We start from the raw sequence: 22,398 nt of genomic DNA, 5'->3' as shown, positions 1-22,398 counted from the left end.
AGCTCTGTCTAGAAAGCAAGACTACACAGAACTTACTGGGAAAATGCAACATTAAGGTGTCAGTTGAATTTTAGTAAAGAGTAGTGGCATTTGATTAAAGGTCTAGGACACAAATAGATACTTCCCTTGCTCCTAAAATGTTTTCTGACCTTAGTTATTTAAAACTAACACAAAAACTATTAACATTTTTAATATGTTAAAAAAGCAAATCACAGAGTAATCCTGAAGGAAAAACACAACAAATCAACCCGACCAAGGAAAACACTATGAAAATTGTTCTGCAATCATAAAACTGTGAATCGGCCCGAAAGTTGATCAAAATAAAATGTATTTTTAATTCTCTCATGTTCCTGTATCTAACAGACAATTATTTTCAAGTCAAAGTTTCTGTTTAAATGTGGAATGAGGATTGGATTACATGGCACAAGGGCCTGCCTCTTGGCTGAGAAGCTTTTTACCTCTAAAGTTTCCTTTGGGGTCAAATGAGTAGAAACCTGACCCGGCCAGTTAATATCTAACTGCTGTGCAGTGGTTGAAGCTAAACGTTAGCGTTGCATCTGCAAACGTGTCCGTGGTTTGGAAAGGCACCCGATCGGTATGACAGTGGAGAGCAGTGCCTCTCATGACCAATGTTCTGTTTGCCCCATCAGATATAAACGTGCCTCACCGAACAGAATCCATGTTACTATTTTATTAATTTCCTTGTGTTAAAAAAAAAACAAAACCCTATGTCTCTTCTCTGTGCACACTTCAGCTTGACATTGGAGAACGACCAAAATCTGGCACCTACTAGTCGTGCAGGAAACTCCCACCCGAAAGCCTGGCACTCGGCCTCGGCTACGTGTGTCCACCCCCCCGCCCCGCCCCCACTGCACTCAAGCTACTTCTTCCAGGCCCAGGGCCCCAAGCAGCCTGCGTGGCTCTGGCCTGGAAGGCAGTGCTCCTTTCCACGCAGACAGCGTTTTGTCTTTGGCATTCACTGTCACTGGTTAACTCTCCATGTGTGTGCCACATTGACACCTGGCTTAGCCCCAGAGTGTCTCAGGGTTAATGACAGGGACTGTATTTGTCAATGAAGATGTTCACACTTAAAATGTATCATTTCAACCTTTTAAACAGACTCGATCAGCCACCCCACAATTTAAAAGAAGTCTTGACAAATCTATTAACACAATAAACCAAGATTTAGTTTACAAAGAAATTGGGAATGACTATTCCCTTTTAGAAATATTCAAGGATTAAGATTTTTAGAAAGAACAGTTGGAACAAAAAGCTATCAAACATTGATTCTTAAGTCCAAGGCACATTTTTGTTCTTGCAAGAACTTCATGGTGATGTGAAAGAATGCTTGGAATACCACAACTTTAAAATTTTAAATGTAGAGAATAGCAATAATCAAATAAAATCAAATTTAAGACAATTTGTGGTTAATTACTGATATTAGCTATGGAACCATTTTTAGGGTCAGCACATTAGAACATTTTCATGGGAAAAGTTACATGGATCTTCAATGGGAAGCTCACCCACACATACTGTGTGCACACGGCAACCTGCCAAGGTCATGTGTCATATTTGGACTAATGTCATTTGTCTTCCCACATTAATTTTTAAGCTTCTCGAAGACAAGAGATGTACCCCAGGAACTTCTGCATTCTCGCTGCACTTACAGGCAGGGTGGTGAGCGGTGTACTGTGGGCCTGCAATGCCCCAGGTGCAGTGTGGCAGAGAAAAGGCAGGGAATCGCAGGTGGTGCACTCATGCCCACCTGGAATGTCTACTGTGCAAATTAAATGAAGTCATGTAGGTAAGGATTTTGTACAGTTCCTAGTGCATAACAAGTGCTTACTGCCCTTTTTGAACGTATTTTTAATGAGCACCCACACACACCACGTGCTGTTCTAGGAGCTGGGAATTTCAAACAGAACAAAATAAAAGTCCTCACTCTCATGGGGCTTACGGGGAGGGGGATGTGACAAACTCATGCATAGATCCCGTGTCAGGAGGAAGTAAATGCTGTGGGAAGAGTTAAAAGGAGGGCCAGCAGACAATAACAAGGGTGCCCCTGTACATTTCTACACTGCTTCAGCTCTGGTGGCAGAACCCCTGGAGGCAGGCTGGAGGGTGTGCAGGGCAAGCGCTGCAGAGAGAGGAAACTCCAAGTGCAAAGCCCAACCAACCAGGGGTTTTGTGCTCCCCCTTATCCTTAGAGATTTTTAGTAGAAAGACCTGCTTGAGGAAGGGAAGCTTGGGGCATACTCCCCTTAAACACAGTCAGCCCACATTAGCCAGGAAGCCTCCAAGCATCTGTACTAGACACCCCATGTCCCACTGCTTGGCCTGTTTAAGGATGGGGGAGGGGATTCCAGGGCCTACAGACCACTGTGAAAGGGGAAGAGAGGTGGACAGGAGGTCAGCAAGGCAGCAGGGGTCAGAGCATGTGGGGCTACAGGCCTTGGTAAGGCCTTCTGGTTTTGTTTTGTTTTTTTAAATTGAAAACGGGTAACAAAAGAACTGTGAGCAGAGGTGATGTGCTAAGTGTGTATTTGAAAAGGTAATGCATAGTAACTCTTAGCAAATGCTGCAACCATAAGGGATTTAATACAACGGAAATGATTACTGCCTCACATGGTTCTTTAAATCTGACCTGGTTGGCTTAGCTGGGTGAGCTATGATGTTCCAGTTCCCATGGGTCAAAAAATGGTCAAACAGTCAAAAGGTTTGATGTGACTTACTGGCTAGGGCTGGTAGATGGGTAAAGAACAAGGGCTTTGCATAAAGTGTAAGTGGATTTGAATCCCAGATCCAGTGCTCATGAGCTGTAGTTTTGGGCCAGTAACTCAACCTTCTTTTCCTTGGGTTTCCTGTGGTATAAAATGGGGATACAGCACAACCTAAGCCAGAAAGCTGAAGATTAAATGAGATATATGTAAAGCATTTATATATGTAACTCCTTTAAAAACAGCACTTGGAGGATTAATACAGAAGTGAACCAATTAAAAAGGGGGATTGAATCTTTTACACTCGCATATCAAATAAGTAATTTACTACCTAAACCCTTTGAAACTAACCATTTTGCTAAATACTGAAAAAGCATACCTTACTTTTAGTGTTTAGACAGATTTTTTTGTGAAATAATTATTCCTTATATTTATACAATTCATCCTTTAAATAGGTAATCAGTACACGAATATTTTATGGCTCTTAACAGTGATGAATATTGGATAACTTAAAATTTGGGGGTTAAATGTTTTTAACTTTGCCTGCCAAGGCAATTCCATTTCCTCTATCAAAGTAGCTTAATTTTGAAAACGAACTCACTCTGCGTTCTTCAAATGAACAGGCTAGAAATTACTTGCTACTCTCAAAGAGTATTTGTTTGAAACTTAGTATCTTCAATGCGATTCAGTCTTAAAAAGTGTTGCTAGGAATTTGTTGGAGCAAATTCAGTTAACAGTCGACAAGATTAAGAAAAATCTCAGGCACGAGTAACTCTCACAATGGTCAGTGATAGTAAATAATTTTATCTCATTAATTGTACACGTCATAAAGGGCTTGCAATAAAATGCAGATTTAGTGATTGGTAACATTCCAAAGACAACTAAACTGCTTCAGCTCAGAAAATTCTTTCCCAGATTAACCTAAATATCTGAAATCCATCATACTGCTTGGCAAACCCTCTAGTCCACTGTATAGTTATTTCTGCAATTTGCAAACAGAAATGTTGACTTTCGCTTTTCAACTGGGCACATGCTCGTTATTTCTTTACTGCGGCCGTATCTTATTTCTGGATGCCGATGCTATCTTATTTCTGGATGCCGCTGCCATCACGAAACAAAACACTGCGAACGCCATTCACAGACTCAGAATCTCGTGCACCGCGCTGCCTGCTCCGGACCGTGGATGGATCTCGGACTAACGGGATGTGGCAACAAAGCACGCCCTGTCCCTAGTGGCGCGCCGGCCGCGGGAGAGGCCACTGCACCGACAGCGGCGATGCCGTCGGAGAGACAAGGCGCGCCCACGCGGGACCCGCCACTCCTAAGGCTCCTTCCCACCGCGCGGCTCTAGGAACCGTAGGAAACCGCAGGGATGCAGGATGGGGGAGCGAGGGCTGGAGAGATCGTCGTGCGGTCCCACCAACGACACAGTAGCAGTCGGAGCCCGCCGTGACCAAGTCCTGCGAAGGCGAAAAGGGGCCGCACAAATGATTGCAGCGAGTGCCTCAGAGTACAGACCTCTCGGCTTCCCGTCCCCGCCCCTCGGGGTCCGTCGGGCCCCACACCCAGAGCCGCGGTTCTTGCTGAAAGGCCCGCATACCTCCCCCTCCCTCGTCCTCCGTGTGCGCACCCTCCCTGGCTGGGCCCGCCCCTGCCCCTGCCCCACGCAGGCGCACGCCAGGCCCCTCAAATCCCCCCACTGCAGGCTGGGCCCGGGTGGGGGCGGGGCGACCCTCGGAAGGGGCGTGGCCGTCGGCCTAGACGCGCGCACGCGCTCTCGCACCTTACGGCTACGTGTCGGACCACGTGACGCCCACCACGAAAGTCCCCTGTGAAGCAACAGGACGTTAAAAAAATATATATATGTATATTTTTTTTTGGCAGGGAGGGCGATGAGAGCTTTTTAAAGAACTATAGTAACGAGAAGGGAGAATGGGGCCGGGCCTCAGCTAGAGCAGTCCTGGCGCTCTGTGGCGCGTCGGGCTGGGAGTCCCCGTCACCTACTGCCACAGCCCGCCAGCCCCCGCCCCCGTCGACAGCACCGCCACCAGGCGCCCCACACCGGCCCCTCCCTCCGCTCTCGTCCGCTCCGGGGTGGCGACCCCGGCCCGGCACCCCGGCCCAGCTCGCTGCGCACCGCCGGGTTGCAGCACCCACCCTGCGGGAGGGAGAGGCACGGCCGCGGCCCGGGGCGGGGGGCGGAGCGTGCCGCCCGCCCCGCTAACGGCCGCCCTGCGCGGCCCCGCCCGCCGCCCGCCCCCGGCCCTCCCCGCCCGCCGCCCCTCCCCCGCCGCCGCCGCTGGCAGCGCCGCCTGAACTGAGGCGAACTCCGCCGCCAAGTGAGTGAGGAGGAGGAGGCGGCGGCGAGGAGGAGGAGGAAGAGGAGGAGCGGAGTCAGAGCGCGGCGGCGGCGGCGGCAGCGGCAGAGGCAGAGGCGGCCGCGGCAGGGACCAGCCCAGAGAGACCCCGAGCCCGCGGCGCAGGCGGCGGCGGCTGAGCGGGCGCGACCAGCGGAGAGAGCGATCGAGCGAGAGGCGGTTCGGCTCCTCCTCGTCCGGCGCCCAGCGGCCCGCGCTCGCACTCGGCCCGCGGAGACCCGCCTCCCCTGCCGGCCTCGAGAGGGACGCGCCGAGCCGGCGGCCGCGGAGCCGCGGCGGAAAGTGCCTGCGGGGGCGGGGAGGGCGCGCGGTCCGGCCGCCCGGCGCGGGAGCGAAGCGGAGCGGGACGCCGAGTCCCGAGCGGCCGGCAGCCGGGGCTCCCCGCCCCTCCCTCCCTCTCCGGCGGCGGCGGCGGCGGCGGCGGGCGGAGTGAGCTGCGGAGCCTGGAATATGGTCGGGGAAATGGAAACGAAGGAGAAGCCGAAGCCCACCCCAGATTACCTGATGCAGCTGATGAACGACAAGAAGCTCATGAGCAGCCTGCCCAACTTCTGCGGGATCTTCAACCACCTAGAGCGGCTGCTGGACGAAGGTGAGTCGCCGCTCCGGCCCCCGCGGCCCGCTCCCCGCTCCCGGGACCCGACGCCCGCCGGCGCGCGGGGAGGGCGCGGAGGTCGCGGTCGGCGGGGACCGAGAGGCTGGGGCGGGGCACAGGGAGAGGGCGCGGAGACGGCTTCGCGGGGCTGGCGAGCGGGAGGGACGCGCCCCGGACCCCGGACCCGGGACCCCGCACCTCGCGCAGCCCCGGCGGGTGAGCTGGCGAGGCTGCAGGGTGAGCTCCGCGGGCCTCCCGGGAGGAGCCCGGCCCGCGCCCCGGGCGCCTGAAGGACACCGGCGCGGGCCGCTCTCGGGGGTCTCTCCCGGGAAGGCGGGAGCCCCCCCGCGCGGGTCCGGGGGGCTGTGTTTTGTGGGACTTTGTGGATACACTCGAGGGGAGCCGCGTGCGGCTGGCTCACTTGGAGGAATTCCGCCGGAGAGCGAAAGTAACGCGGCTGTAGCCGAAGGCGAGCACAAAATGACAGCGGGAAGCACTTTGTGTCCTTTTGTTTGGGGAAGCGAGAACTGTTTGGGAGTCCAACTTCCCGGGGGGAGGGCGGGGGGCGAGCACGAAATACCGCGAGGCCGCCGCCGCGCGCAGCCCGAGTTTCTGGGAACTTCGGCGGAGGGCCGCCCGGACGCCGCCGCCCCGAGAGGGCGACCCGGGGGCCCGGCGCTCGGCCCAGCGGCCTCCCCGGTGCACAGCTGTGGGCGCGCGGCGCGCAGAGGTCGGCCGGCCCGCCCGCCGTTCCGCCGAGTCCCGGGGCTGCGACGCCCTGGGCGCCGCGGGGACCGGAGGGCCGGCCCGAGTCCGCTTTGCACACGGACGGGCCTGGGTTCTTTTCTGGCCGGCGGCTGAGGAGCACTGTTCCAATAAAGCGGAAAAGTGTGTTTTTTGGAGAGCAACAGTACACTTTAGATTTTTCACAAGAATTTGGACAGAACTGGGGAAGAGAAACCCGAAGCTTAAGAGAGTTGGAACGTCACCGAAGAACAAAAGACCGGAAACGTTTCTGTGGCGAAAGATGGCCCAAGAAGACTCCCAGGAGCCTTGTTGTCAGGAAAGTCACAGAAACAGTTTCCAAAGTGCTGAGCCGGCGTTGCCGAGCTCTGGTCCCTGCCTGCGGGGTGGACCGCAGCCGCGACCGCCCCGGAACGGGCTCCGGCTGCTGGGGCGGCCCGCCCGCCCGCTGCGCCTGGCTGCGCCCGGCGGCGCCGAGCTGCCCCTTTAAGGGGGTTCTGCCTCTCCTGTTTGTGTTGGCCTTTGAAAGATTGTGGAGGCAGAAAACTTTCTGGAATGTCAAAAGAAAAAAAACGCTGGAACTCTTGAGTCGGGCATTTCTAAATGTGAGCGCTAAGGGGCGCCAGTTATTGTTTTTAAAATAGAAACGTTGGGAGCAAAATGTGTTACGTACTAAGAGCCTCACTTGTATTAAATTTAGTTGGAACTTAAATCATAGAGCATTTCATCTGTCATTTCGTGTCCATACATGTATTTACAAGCATTGATAGTACTTTTAAAAATTGGGACAATTTTATCACATTTGAGAAAGATGCTATTATTTTCTACTGGGCATATTTCGGTGAAGAGTTTTAGTAGTAATAAAATTTCTGTTTTTTTTTTTCCCTTTAAGAACAGCTGTTTAGAAGGAATCCTTTATAGACGTTAAAATGAAAATAGGTTATGACGTATTTAGGATTAGAGTTAAATTGCATTATTTGAATTAAAACGTTGAATTCAGTCAAATGGCATAAGATAAAAACAAGTTTGAAAATATTTTCATCTTATGCATATTATTTTTAAAAAGTAAATTTTTCTTATTAGCTCTCTAATGCTCTTATATTATGTTGGTTTAAAACCTCTAAATGATAATTCAGCATTGGTTCTCCGTTAGAAAGTTTTTAACCTTTAGCTTTGATCATTTAATTTTCGGAATCTAGAATTCCAGTATGTGATTATCTCTAACGAACATTGGTTTATTTCTCTGGTTTAAATGCAGGGGGAAAGCTAGTTGAGGGTGATACATTCTGAATAGTAGTGTGTATATATTCACTGTAATGTTTTTTTTTCCGTTGGTCTTGGTCTGTCCTGTGTTAGCCTTTCCAGCTCCCCAGCATCAAGAGGGCTTCTGTGTGGATCTTGAAAATGGACAGCATAGAATGACTAGGAAGTTCGATACTTCTTTTAATCAGTACAAACAGGCAGGAAAAGGGGCTGTTCCTTCGTGTGGGATAAGCTGCTTCCTGTAATTGTTAGCCTTATTATAAACTTAATTTGACTGAAGAAAAAAAATTGGTTTCTGAAGTACATCATTTTGTTTTTCCGTGCCAGATTATTTAATTCTGAACTTTGGCAAGTTGTGCCCTGCCCCTTTGTGGCTTGTCATTGTCCAAAACAAATTAATCATGACTTACGAGGTTGGGAATTACATTTTCCTTTGTCCATAGGATTTACTGAAAAATTCTTTTTATATTTAGATAAAACTGCACATTTTAGTGATTATTTTAATCAAGTTAAGATACTGTACTTAGTTACAGTAGATGTATTTATTGATAACTGAATATTTAACCAAATGATGGTTAGTTATGGTTTAGTCATGGTAACCAAAATTTCTGTTTACAGAAATTGAGTGTATCGTATTTTTGAAGTTCTGCTTTAGAATATTTTTCAAAAGTTAGTTTAAAAATTTTTCCTTGTCAGTTTGAGAATTTTTATTTGGCTGGGTACAAATTTGAGATTTAGCTGTAGTAGATTTTCTTAATCTATAATACCTGAATGCTTTAGATGAGTATTTCAATTCCATTTCAGGTTAACCTTTAGCTTACATTTTGACTATGGACTGACCGTCTTTTGTGGGGGGAGTAGAGGGAGGTGGGATGGTTCTTAGACTTTCCTCCCACCCACTGTCAACCTGGTGGTTTTTAAAGTTGTTAGTACGTTCAGGATTGGAACAGTCGATATAGTGGATGTAAATTCTGTGGATAATTCCAATATTTAAGAATCTTTCATTGTAGAAAGAGGTGATTGTAGATAAAACCGAAGTCTTACAGTCTTAAACTGCTCTCTTTAGGCAGAAGTTTTCAATTGAACTTTGGAATCATGCATAGGAAAGAGTAGTTAGTTATAAGGTTTTTTTAAAAAAACCTTTGTTATGAAAGGGAAACCTAAGGAACAACAGTACTTGAATGAAAACTGTTTTATGAAGTATTGCAATTTAGAATAGAGAATAATTTTATTGAAAAATACAATCAATTTGACTTAAAAATCCAAAATAAAGGAAAATGGAAAGGTAGAGATTTTAAAATCAGATTTTGAGTTTTTATTTTTTAGGCAGAGGGGGGAGGCTAAAACTGATGATAGTGAAAATTAACAGACACATACTATGGTTTATGAAGAAGGCCAGCCTAAATCTTTTTATTGTGAATATCTGAAAAATTAGTGTGTGGTGTAGAAAAAGTGAACAAATATGTTATATTAGATTCTGCATTACTGGTTTGAAAAATGCATTTTAATTTTCTCCTGGCCATTTTTTTTGGTGGGAGATGATATATTTTCTTTTTGACCTCAACTTACTCTGCTGTTCCTTAAAAATGAGGGAAAATATTTTAAATTAAAACCTTTGCTAGTTAACATTTTTCCACGTTGATGTTTATTTCCTCTTATTGTGCATTCATTTCATTGTTAACTGTATTCTAATACTTCAGTTTTCTAATACTTCAAAATTATTTTTTTGAGAAATCTTGCTTGTCTGCAATTACCGGGAGTTTGAAAATTAAGTGGCTATTTGTTAGTATTGAGAGGCTTCTCACTATATACATTTATTACAATTTTAGGGTTTTCTTTCCTGAGAAAGACTGTTGACAGTAATCGATATCTGTGATAAATAGCTTTTACCTAAAGCAATTAATCTGGTTTTTTTTTTTAATGTGTTTTTTTGGAGCAAAGATTTTGCATTTATGCACAACCCTTTGAGCTAGTAGTAAGAAGGAAGCCAGTGTTTACAATGGGTTGTTCTTTCCATTATCCTTGTCACTCCTCACCCAGGAGGGGTCCCAGCTGTATAAGGTAATAATGGATATAGTCTGGATCTTAGGTCATTTACTCAACATTCGTTCTGGGCTTTTGAAGCTTAATTCCCCCACAGTCAGCATGTGTATTTAGATACTATGAGGTAGAAGGTGACTCCTTTTTCTTCACTTTATCCAATTTGTATGTTTTGCAGTAAAAGCTGTGCTCCCAAAGATGTAATGTAATTGAGTTAATAGAGATAGGTCTCTTTGCTAATAGCATTTGCTAGTGTGTTTGGCATGAGCACCTTTTCTTAAACGGCTTTGAGAATATCAGTGAAAACAAGGTACCTTGACTTTTTAAATGTTTTTTTTTTTTCCAATATATTTCTGTTACTAGCTGTTCATGAAGTCACTGTCCTGGAGCTGATTGAAGTGCACCCTTTTTCCATAAGAACAGAAGGTTTTGGTTTGCTTTGTAAGGGAAATAGTTTTCTGCAACAGAAGATCCAAGGGGGCTAACCCCCACCCCTCTGTTTGACCTTGTCTTGATGGGGCATGATTCAGATACTCCTTTTCTTTGAGGCCAGTTTACTTAGATATGTAAGGTTTTTGTTTTGCTTTGTATTTTGACTTTTTTGTTTGCTTAAAAGAATTATATCAGTTTGATCATAGGGGCAGCTTTTTATACTCTGACTGGAATGGAACTACATTTTAACATACTTCAAAAATTCCATGTAGTTAATACAATTCCTTTGACTTATGGTGTACTTACAGGAAAACTTTACTTTCTCTGTTGGAGATGGGAAATGCTATGTTTTATTTGTTGATAACTTAAAATACAGCCCACTGAGCAATTTTCTGCTGTTTGTGTGGTAGCGATGTGAAGATGCCCAGCGTCTGTTTTAGGGCCAATGGATGAGGGTGGTGCGTGGGCCTATGTCATGATGTCATAGATGGAATTACGTACCAATCTTTTATTTACATGATTGACAGGACTTAGTTCCTTGGACCCCTCTTTTTTGACATTGACAGTTTAGTGTGAATTTAAAGTGCAATAGGGTATTTTTCCTTCCTGAGAACTTTTAGGGAATGCTTACACCTCTCTTAAAAATTAATATTTCAGTTTTGTGGCCCAAAGTAGCTACATTGTTTGATGTCCAAGCAAGATTTTTGTGCTTTATTTTCACTTATCAGACAGCAAAAATAGCATCAAAGTTTTCATAGAGAATATAGTTTGTTTTGTTTTATTAAATTTGGGGAGCTAAAAAATTAATACTCTTCCTCTCACCTTCTAAATTCTAGCTGGGCTCATAATCAAACTAAAGGACAGATTACCAGGAGAAAATCAGATTTTTAATACACACTCGGGGGGAATTCCCATAAGCATGAAAATTCCAACACCAGTGAGCAACGTCGTGATACATACTTGGAATTGGGAGACACTTTGGACAAAGGAGAAAAGGAACGGGGTGGCTGGGGTCTTAGATTTCACACTGAGAGTGGGTGACTCAGGTAGCGGAGGGAGGGCCACACACACAGGGCAGGCGGAGCTCTGCTGGGCCGCTCGGAAACCAGGGACCCCGGGGTGTCCAGAGAACAGGCCCCTGCCGACCACCCTGAATTCGTGTAGGCGAAGGCCGCACCCTGCGACTCCCTTCCTGGAGCAGGTTTCTCTGTCTGAGTCTCTTGACCAAAGAGCCTGTTGAGCACTTTTTAAGGCAGCTGCAGGATGACAGAACTTTTATTCCCTTCAGCTGTAAACATAACCCAAGTCTGCATTGGATATTGCTCTCTATGTAGTCATCATGTCTACATTGTAATATTATATGTCTGTCTGCCCTGTTAAGATTAGTCTATTGAGGGTGCCCACCTCATAATGTGGCACATGTACACTGCGAGATATTGTGGAACTAGTAAATAGGTTGATACTCTGTATTCTTTTTTTTTTGTTTCTGGTTTGTCCAAAATACAGGATTAAGCAAGGTGTATATGACAATTGGTGATGGTTTTGAGCAGTTGTAAAAAGTACTTTTTTCCCTTAAAAATAGTATTTTTAGAACTCTTACACTATTATTTGCAGTACTTGCCCTCAAGGAGCTTAATCTTAATTTTACTTTAGTGCCATTGGTGTGAAAAAGAATTAGAAAGATAAATCACTTAAGCAGCAGTTTCTAGCTAGTCCTTGTCCAGAATGTGTCTTTCCTAAGCAGGGAAGAGCTCTCAGTGCTCTTCACAGCTCTCGAAAGCTTGGCTGTTGATGGAGTCATGCAGGTAGCTTTTCTCCCAGCCCACTGCTCGTGAGTGTCAGTGTTCAACCGGACGGGGGTCTGGTGCTCTGTGCCCCCCACAGGAGGTGGGAAGGGTGCTTGCTGCTGAGTGCTGCGTTGCGTTGGTGTGTGTTCAGAACAAAAACAGATTATTTGAATGGTTTTAGTTAGAAGAAAGCTGAGTATAAACTTAACGTGGCAGTTATAGTAATTTAACACAAAGAGCAATTTTTTAAACACAGGTGTTTCAAGCTAATTCAAAACAGTGCCATTACTTAGAAAATGAAATTTTCAGTTAACTGAAACTTAACCCTCTGAAAAGGAGTCTGCTTTTCTGCTTTAGTCTTAACAGTGTTTTAAAATAAATGTCATGAGCTTTTAACAACATAGCTTGCACTAAGTAGGTGATTTGTCCAGAATTCTTGTAATTAACAAGCAAATGATTGTACTTAATGTTTTTACTGTATCTTCAGTTTCCTGAAGTAGAAGTTCTAGTTTGAAAATCCAGCCATCCTATTAAATCTTAGCAAAATAAACAAGATTTTGTTTGTGGTTGTAATGTTGCCTCATGTATTGATTCTAACCTATGTATTAAACTAAATTTTGAGGTTGGTGAATTGAATCAGTTTTCTGTAACATTTCTACTACATTATTTACCATAAAGCAGAATTTGTTAGTTTGGATGCTTCTGAAGGGTGTTGAAGAGTCATAAAAACAACAGAATACAAAAGTGGGCCCATGTTATGTGGCCATTGTAATAAGGAAAGGGTGTGTGTGAGCATATATATGTGTGCACCCATGTGTGTGAAGGGAGACATGCGGTGGGTGTTCAGTCGAGCTGGTCTTGAAATCTTTGGGAGTGGGTGCTGGGGAGGTAGAGTTCCAAAACAAGGTAGATTTGGGAGGTGAGGAGTTCTCCGGGGTCCGGGACCGAAATGATTATATACCAGCAGTGGGAAAGGGAGTGGGTCTGCAGTAGCGCCTCGCTTCTGGCTTCAGTGCAGGACAGGTGTGGTAAGGCTGTGATCTTTGCTTAGTTGCAAATTATCGGGGAAACCCTTGGCTTTGGGCCAACTTAACAGATAAAAAGTGTAGGAGAATTAATAAAAATATGTAATATACAAATAGTTACTACCTTTAAGAGAAGTAGGAAAACACATAGTAAAAAATCAAGCTTAGACATTTTTTATTTAAAACCTCTTTTTATTACCTTAATGTCATAATATTTTATGGTGTCTCAAAAGTGTTTTACAAAGAGTAGTTGAAGAGAGGTATATATGAAAAAACTAAATAAGGACAAAGTATCTTTTTAAAACGTAAAGAAAATTGAAGTAACATCAGATCATGGAATTTAGAGCTGCAAGGCATCTGAGAGTCCAGGGATGCTATTCTCGTTTCACAGATACTGAGACTGAGGTCCAGAGAGGCTGTGGCTTACCCAGATCACAAGGCAGGATTGTACCAGAGCTCAGTTCTACCTTCTGATCTATGTTTTGTTACTGTGCCTGCCACTCTGTAAGTGAAACTGGGGAAGAAAATCCTAGAGGAGTTCCATGTGCTAAAAACTGCTATGATCTGAAGTTGTGAACATGCAGTTGGGAAGTTTTATTAATTGTATGATATGTAAGTCTTGAGCAAATGCTAGCCAAAGCCTTGGATTAGAATTTTTAAGTGGTATATCTTTATGATAGTTAAGAGGGTAAAAGTGAGAGAAAGTAATTTTTATGAAGGGGGGAACCCCCCGAAAGCTGGAATTATCTTCTGGAGGCCAAGCCCTTTGTAGTACAGGCATACCCCACTAGGTTAGCATTCTAGGAACCCATTGGTATCAGTGGATCAGCTGGTGTTATTGTGAGAGGCAGTGTTCGGCTTCCATGAATTTTTTTGAAAACTCTTTCAACGTGTTTGCCCATTTCATGATGGGTGATTTACAACCTCACCTGTCCACATCATGCTTAGTGTCCAGCAGTTTTTGACTAAAAACAGCATGACCGGCCCCAATGCCCTAACCTATTCATGGATCTCGCCCTAGCCAGTGTTTTTTTAATTTCTCCGAATGAAAAAAGACCTCAAAGGGAAATATTTTGCCAGCATGGCAGAAGCGCTAAAAGGCTTCAAAATTGATGAGTTCAAAAACTGTTTTGAGCAGTGGAAAAAACCTCATGATAGGTGTATTGCATGAAATGGAGAGTACTTTGAAGGTGACTGAAGTTTAAGAATTCACTTACAGTAGTAACCAAGGGGTAGAGTTTTTGCTCTTTAAGTAATATGGTCAAATAAGTTTAGCATGCATTTAGCATTGTTGCTGTTGTTATTGCTACAATAACTATGTAATTAACTACACAAGGGGAAACTTCACATTCTGCCTGGACGATTTAATGCCGGAGGTTTAACATTGATTGCTAGAGGTGATTCAAGTCAGGGATGTGAGCTTGGGTGATAGTTGCCCAGTGGTTTTATCAGGCAGCAACTCTGCAGAGTGACGGCTGGGAGGTGGATAATGCTGAATCGAGTGGAAGCAGGAGCTGCCCTAGGTAGCCAGTGTGTCCCACTCCTGATGTCCGCCCTGGAGCATGGACCTCTTCTTTCGAGTGTTACATATGCAAGACAAATAAGTATAAATTACAGTTCTTTGCGTGCTGTATTACAGTAGTTGTATCCCTTTGCTAGAATTGGTGCTACATGATGTCAGGTGAATGAACATTTTTAAGAAATAAAAATGTCTACCTAATTCTGTACTATTGCTGGCACCGTGGTTACAGCGATGCCAGGTACTTGGGTGTCAGTTTGGTGTGTGTACACGTGTGTGCCAGCAGAAGATGAAGATGCTTTCTGTTTCTGTTCACGTGCTGACGAGGTTGTGTTGCAAAGTGGTAAGAGTTCTTTGACTACTAGACCTGGGATCTAATCATGACTTTGCGGCTAATTAATTAGTTTGGTTATGTTGGATGGCATATCTAAGCTCTGTAACTGCCACACTAACCTCAAATCGGAGTACTCAGATGCTGGAGTACTGTGTGCAGAAAGGTTTCTCAGACTCTAAGGTCGAGTTATCTGTCAGTATTTTTAGGTTATTTTTGATAGGACTGAAATCAGATAAACAAAGCTGCTTATAGAGAAGAAAAAAAGAGGAAGGTTATTTATCCGAGTATGTAGGGGAATCACTCACCGCAGGCATTCTGATAGTTCAGAAGTCACTTTGAGCTGAAGTGACCTTCTAGGAAGGTGGTTTTGAGAAGTGGAACCCGAATTGGTATTAATACTTAGCAGGACTTAATGAGGTAATGGGAGGATGTTCTGGGACAGGGAAAGTGTAGCCCTGTCCAGACAGTGGTGATAGGAAACTGAAAGACTTTTCAGGAACTGGGTATAGATTTGAGTTCTTTGGAATAGCAAATGCACGTGAAGTAGCGAGAACTAAGAGTAGAGCCAGAAAACTAGGCTAGGGTTGTGTTGTCATGGGCCCTGCGTGCCAGGATGGAGAATTCCCGTTTCATTCTGAGTGCCCGGAGGAGCCACTGAAGGTGTGCATCGTATCGGGATAGAGAGGTGACTCTGGGGCGGACCAGCGGGAGTGCGGGCCTGCCTCCACCGCCACGAAGTCCGAGGGTCGGGGGGCAGACACGGGGCAGACACTGGGCACGGTGTGAAGAGTTGAGTCAAAATAGCATTTAATAAATACATATTCATATTTTGAGCTTTCTGTATTTTAGGTTTAAACTCTTTACAGTTTCTTACAGAAGTGTGTTTTAACTAAAACACGCATTTTTTTCTTGCCCACAGTTACTGTGTTCATCCTGTGGTATTGAGAACATGTGGGGCTCATTTGTTTAGCTATCAGCTCAGTTTTTGGTTACTTAGAATTGAGCTTTTATTTCTCTGAATTAAGGAGAATTGAAGAAAGTCCTGGTTTCTGATTTTAGGAATTTTTACATTAGTTTGACTTGGAGAAAATTTTGTCCCAGCCTCACTTAACTATTATGAAATCTGTATGTTATTAAGTATAATGTGGACTTCTTGAGAATTTTATGCTACATTCTATACTATACTCATAATCCATTTTCTTATTTGAGTTATATTTATTTTTATGTTAGTTAATTAGAAATACCTTGACATTCCATCTCTAAAGGTTTATGTGTCTTTAAAGACTAACATTTTCTTACATAGTAACATCACAGCACAAAATGGATTAATCTTCCATGTGGTGTAGTAACTAGGTGATGTTCAGGTTTATGTAGTTGCCCCTACAGTGTAACTGGCTTGTCCCTACTGTAGTCTGGCTCAAAACCATTCACCAGATCTGGTTGTTAAGACTTTAAATCTAGAACCATCTCTCTCTCTCTCTCTCTCTCTCTCTCTCTCTCATCGATATTGATAGAACTTCCTTGTCATTGGGCTTGTTTCTTTATGCGCTGTATATTCCAGTACTTTGGAAGTTAGGTACTAGGTCTAATACCTGAACCTGAATAGGTTCAGGTATTGCATCATAGGTGATACACTGTAAAGTTAGATATTCTTCAGAAAGGTCAAGCTTTCTTTCACTAGCAGGGAAATAATTTCCTGATGGAAAAGCCAGATAGATGCTTATTCTTACTAATCGTTAGTTGGTTTGCTAGCTGCCTCAAGTGGTGACTAATAAATTTTTTCTTTCTTTTTCATGATCATCATTATGGGCTTCATGGATTTTCATTGACTTACTATATTTAAGTCAACTGCAATTATTCTTTTCGATTTAAAATGGCAGAACTTTGGCCAGCAGTAGTCTAACTGGCTTCTGTGTCTTTGAAACCTTGACTTTCTGAGACAGCTGGATGCCCCACACTCATCTCGCGCCTTCCCCGCCCCGCAGCTGGAATTGGCTGACGTGTTTCCTGCTGTCAGGGTGAGGTTACTGCCAGGCATCTCTGGGGACAGTGCTAGACAGTGTCAGTTTTAAAGTTCATGAGCTCACGTTTGTGTTTTCAATTCAATTGTAGCATTTTATATTATAATCATATCTTTTTTCTGCCAATACCAAGATAATTTGATTTCTGACAGTGACAGTATTACTTATTCGGTTTATCCCACAATATAAAGAAAATACTTTCAAAATAATATTACTGATAACAGTAAAAATGCTGAATATGTTTTAACTTTTAAAATACAGTTTAGACTCATTACAAATTACAAATATGGCCAGTGACTTCTTGTTCTTTTAATATGATAACAGTTTTCCTCTTTTTTTTGCCCTTTATCTATAGTAAGTATTTATTTTTTAGCAAATTTTGTTATTGGCCTTAGGATGTTGTCACTTACTGGCTGAAGTCCTTCTGTTGCTGTGCTGACTACTTTCACGCCATGTCTGGCAGAAGTTAGAAGTAGTACATGAAGGTGGCGCTACCTTACAGGGAGTTTGGTTTGTGTAGACTAGTGCTGTGTGTTTTAAGCATGAAGGATAGACAAAGAAGAGAACAGGCAAACTGTTTTAATTAGTGAATTCTTCTGAAGAATATTGTTTAAAAAATAAGTATAGCTGTCAAAGCTTTTAAGTTCTGTGAGGTAAGAGGAAATCCTTAGGTAGAAATTAAGTACTAGAGTTTTATTTCTAAGTAGTTGCACAATCTCTGTTACAAAGTTTTCGTCCTTAAGAACTTTTAATAGTAAGGAAGTTATGTTCCAGCAGATGGAGATATTAGTACACAAAAGACAGTGTTTAGTGATCAAAATGCGTTGAGAAGTAACCCTTTTGCTAGAATAGGAATTTTTTCTTCTTAAACTGTAAGAGAAGAGTTGATTAGGAATATAATAGCTGTTACTGACTTTAGTATTTGGGGTGGCATGTAAGTCAGTTGTGATACTTCTTTAAAGAACTTGTGTTTTTAAGAGACTATATGTTAGTATGTTGACCATATAAAATATAACTGGTTTAGGACATTGAATTGATCACAGCATTTTTTTTTTCTGAAATATTTTTTTCTGTCTTTACACTAAGTTTGGAGGGTTTTGTTTGTTTTAGCAGGGGCTGGGTCTAGTATGTTTAAAGGTCTTCTGTTTGTGTATTACTGTTGCATTTCTAAAGGTTTAAACCAGGTGGTTGATTTCTAATAGTGCAAGTCAGAAACAAAAATATGTGCCATGGTTTAGTTATTATGTTATTTGAAGAGTGAGTAAGCTCTTTTGGGGATTATAGTTTTATTGTAGTAATAAAATATTATCAGCAGTAAAAGGTAATCTTATCTCACTTTATTATAGTTTATAGCATTCCTTGTCAGCTTTTTTTAGTTAAGTAAATATTATATAATTTGCTTCAAAATATGTCATACAGAATTGTTGGAAAAATTGTTTACTTAAGTTCCTTCCTAGATATGATTTGGAAGTATTTGTTTTTGTTAATAACACATTTAAATTATATTTTTCTAGTTAAGCTTTTTAAATTGCCAAGTCAGTTGTTAAATGCCCCTTTTCTTTCAATTACTTGGAATTGAACTCAGATATGGGAGAAGAATATACGAGGCCTGTCCAGAAGGCATCCAGCCATGTACTATGAAAAATAGAGACATTTACTGAAGAAGATAGAAGAGACAAAAGCATTGTACATAGGACAGTGACACCTCAGTCCCCTTCAAAGTAGGCACCTTGGGACCCTACACAGTTCCCCCAATAGCCATCAGCTGCCTGGTTATATTTTCCTGGATCTCATCAATAGTCTGAAACCTCTTTCCCTTCAAAGATGATTTTAATTTTTGGAAAAGCCAAAAGTCACAGGGCACCAAGTCTGGGCTGGGCTATAGGGGGGCTCAGTCACCTGGGTGATTTGCTGTTTTGCCAAAATACTCTGCACAAGATGTGATGCATGAGCAGGTACATGTCGTGATGAAGCTGCCAATCACCAGCTGCCCACAGCTGTGGCCTCTGAATCATCCAAATAGTTTTCATGGAGGAATGTTCAAGCTTAACACAAAATTGGATGCAGAGCTCTACTTGCTCAGTCATTTTGAATATGACGGCCACACAGTACACAAGCTCACTCAGTGGCGTCTGGCACCCCCACTGCCTAGTACAGTGAAGTTGTCATTGCTCACCCATGTGCATTCCAGTCCATGCTCCTTGGCTGCCAGGTTGCATCGATGTTGCACAAAACCATTCTCATTAAATTAACAGTGGCTGGACTTTTTCGGAACAGACCTCTAATACTTCTGTGTCCTTTTTGCTTGTGTGTAGATAGAGAACCAGGGGTGAAGAGATTTTGTTATCCCTTTGTAGAGCCATGTCCTCCCTACCCTGTTTTTTTTGTTGTTGTTGTTAACTAAATTGTAGAATATTGAAGATGCAAACATTTTCTTTTTAAAAAAGCATTTTTTTATTACAGCTGTCTCATTTTCCCCCTACTGCTCTCCTCTGCCACCCCCATATTCTATGCTCTCCCCTGCCCTTGTCCTTGTCCCTGGGTCCTTTATACATATTCCTTGACCCTTCCCCTTCTTTCCCTGTTATGCCCCTCCTCCTCCTTCTCTGGTTACTGTCAGATTGTTCTTTATTCCCATGTCTCTGGTGCTATTTTGCTTGCTAGCTTATTTTGTTGATTAGGCTCCACTTACAGATGCGATCTTACGATATTTGTCTTTCACTGCCATAATACTCACCAGTTCCATCCATGCTGCCGTGAAGGGTAGGAGCTCCCCTCTTTCTGCTGCACAGCATTCTATTGTGTAAATGTACCACAGTTTTTTGATCTACTCATTGACTGATGGGCACTTAAGCTGTTTCCAGTATTTGGCTATTGTAAATTGTGTTGCTATGAACATTGGGGTGCATGGGTTCTTTTGAATTGATGATTCTTAGGGTATAATCCCAGCAGTGGAATTGCTGGGTCAAAAGGCAGTCCCATTTTTAGTTTTCTGATGAAATTCCATCCTGTTTTCCACAATGGCTGCCCCAGTCTGTGTTCCCACCAACAGTGCTCTAGGGCTCTCTCTTTTCCACATCCTTTCCAACACTTGTTTGTTGGTTTGTGTTATGATGGTCCTTCTCACTGGTGTGAAATGGTATCTCATTGTGGTTTTAATTTGCATTAAAGACGTAAACATGTTCAGTTCATCTTTGGCAGTAGTGTGATTTGTGGTCTCTGAATCCTGGGAAAGGTGGTGATGAAAGTGGAAAGGTATAGCAAATTATGTTTGAACTTTAAGGTGGATTACTTTTTTTTCAGGGGTCATTAGGAAAGGCCAATTTTGTATATACATTTTTTAAGGTTGTTTCTTAAAGTTGTTTGAGAGTTTATGAGAAGTTTAAATACCTTCTAGTAATCATTCAAAATATGTTGTAATAAAGAGGTATACACATTTATTGTTTTCTTAAGTATTCTCGGAAAAATGCTAAAATGTATCGATTGAAAAACGAAAATCATGTGTAATTCAGTGATAATCACTCTTTACATTTTGATGGATTTTTTCCTAGTTGTTTTTCCTCTCCTCTGCTTATGGATAACAAAATTTGGAATCTGTTGTACTACTATCTTTTGTTTTTTTTTAATATATTATGAACATTTCTCCCTGCCATTCTATATTCTTTGACAATATATTTTTGTGATAACATAGGTTATCTTACAAAGTTATAATTTGCTTAACTGGACATGTCAGTTTGCTTTCAGAAAGTTTGTGTGATATGAAATGGTTTCAGAAGTTTATTACTCACTATTGACAAAGTCTTCAGTTACTAAGCATTGTAACTAGGCCCTGTGAATACTACGTTCTTTTGCTTTTGCAGTGCAGTTAATTGTGTGTTAGCATCTGTGCTGCACTCCAGCGGAGTGATCACTGTTATGTGACATGCAGTTTTCGAGTAATGTTAGTTGCATATTTCACATTAGTTTTTTTATGACTTAACATACTTGAAATTTTTTATCCTATTTGCAAATGTTTGAATACATGCTATGAATAATACATAGCATGCTTCAGACTCACTTCATAGCATGTACAAAAGCTTCAGACTCACTTCTACTTTGGAGTTGTTTGAGTGGTAGATAGTACAAAAAGAAAAGTGATATAAGGAATATAAACATACCCAGAGAGGGCTGAAGACTGGTTCTAGAGATCACTTTAGGCTGGAGAGGTTATGGAATGTTTCAGGAAAGGTAAAATTTCACCCAGCTTTTAAAGCAGGTAGATGGGATCAGAGTGGAGAAAAGTTAGGGGAACAGTTAGGGACACAGGGAACAATACCTTTGAATGTGAGGACATTTCCAGTAGGAGAAAGACATTCTCTGCTGTAGAAAGCTTTAAATGATTGGCTGTCCTATTGATAACGGGAGACTCATTTATATCTTTCTCTTAGTTTTCCCCCTTTTATCTGCCTCCCTGTGTCTGTTTAGTTCATGTAAATGTGACAGATTGGTATGCTTACTATTTTCAGGTTTTTTTCAACTCCCTAACCCCCTGTATTTTATTACTTAATTTCTATTTTAACTATTGAAAAAATCTCTATACTTACTCTGGCTTTCTATTCTGTTTCACTAGTACAGTACAGCTGGATTTACTTAATTCTCTGACACCATTTATATTAGTTCTTCTCTGTATGTGTATTTGGTAATGGGTTGGTTTTGGGTGCCTGGAAGAAGAGGGACATCTGAATCAGAGTGTGAGTTGCTGCATTATCTTGGTCGGTGGGGCTGGCATGCGTGGGTCTAGCCCTGTGCCTGCCCTTCATCATCCTCTCTTTCTACTTTTGCTCTAATGGCTTGAAAGACTGCAATTTTAGGTTTGCTGGGAGAGATTGAATATTGGCTAATTCAACTCTTGAGTTGAGGGAGGCTTTCGGGACATGTTTGCAAACTGTGCTCCATGCAATATTGGCCCCTAGGTGGTCTGAGAACAGAAGGGCTCTGTAGTCCAAGTGCTGCGGTTGCCTTTTGTGAAATCAGCGTGTGTTGATGGGTCAGATATCCAGGATCTGCCGTAAAGAGCTAACTTGTTTAACTGAGCTCTTCTTGAAATTACTTGCTAAAGGGATGGCTAGCTTCTTTTTGGAGCCAGTGGTCTGAGGATACATTGTGGGAAATGTTAGAAAGGATTATGAGGAGTTGTGGCTCCTAGGGTCAGGGAGGAGCCCAAATAATCACTTAACTCAAATAAGTGATTATTTGAGAATTTTAGTTTTGGCGGAGAATGCTGGTTCAAGTCAGATCAAAGTATCATTTCAAAAAAGTAGTTACATTTCATTTAGATTGGGGTTATTTCAAATTTCATCTGAAAGGAAGCAAGAAAAAGTGCCCTTTTTGGTTTTAATTCTATAATAGTTGAGGCAAATGGTTACAAATAGTAAATTTTGTTTAATTCAATGTACTTATTTCAATAAAAATTGGAAATTTTGCTGTTTGAACATGTAATTCACTAAAGAAAATTAATGTAGAATCCCAACAACTTAAACATCAAATTGAAACATACTTTAAAA

The 22,398-nt window shown here is 42.8% G+C and overlaps 1 protein-coding gene and 1 long non-coding RNA gene across 8 annotated transcripts in view; one reads left to right on the top strand and one right to left on the bottom strand.

Annotated features, from left to right (window-relative positions):
• Window positions 1–874: 874 nt before the first annotated feature.
• LOC128627967 (uncharacterized) lies at window positions 875–4,948 on the bottom strand. Its single transcript, XR_008392271.1, has 3 exons — window positions 4,875–4,948; window positions 4,501–4,546; window positions 875–4,177 (listed from the first exon to the last, which is right to left on the bottom strand). It is a non-coding gene; the product is annotated as an uncharacterized LOC128627967 (long non-coding RNA).
• Window positions 4,949–5,065: 117 nt separating this feature from the next.
• QKI (QKI, KH domain containing RNA binding) overlaps window positions 5,066–22,398 on the top strand; it is a 146,605-nt gene continuing 129,272 nt past the window's right edge. For 4 of the 7 annotated variants that reach the window (XR_005079655.2, XM_037126026.2, XM_037126025.2 and 1 more), the window contains exon 1: window positions 5,446–5,687. Coding sequence is in view for 6 of the 7 variants with exons in the window: in XM_037126026.2 (XP_036981921.1) it covers window positions 5,546–5,687 (142 nt within the window). In the remaining variant the exon portion in view is untranslated. Of the gene's footprint in view, window positions 5,688–22,398 lie in introns of all 7 variants that reach the window. The other 3 variants (XM_037126029.2, XM_053668716.1, XM_037126030.2) reach the window with 2 other exon arrangements.

This window comes from Artibeus jamaicensis, unplaced genomic scaffold, assembly GCF_021234435.1.
Source record: "Artibeus jamaicensis isolate MK-2021 breed Jamaican fruit bat unplaced genomic scaffold, CSHL_Jam_final contig_497, whole genome shotgun sequence".
NCBI lineage: Eukaryota > Metazoa > Chordata > Mammalia > Chiroptera > Phyllostomidae > Artibeus > Artibeus jamaicensis.
Note: the sequence above shows the minus strand (reverse complement) of the source record. Positions and strands in the feature narration are given on the sequence as shown.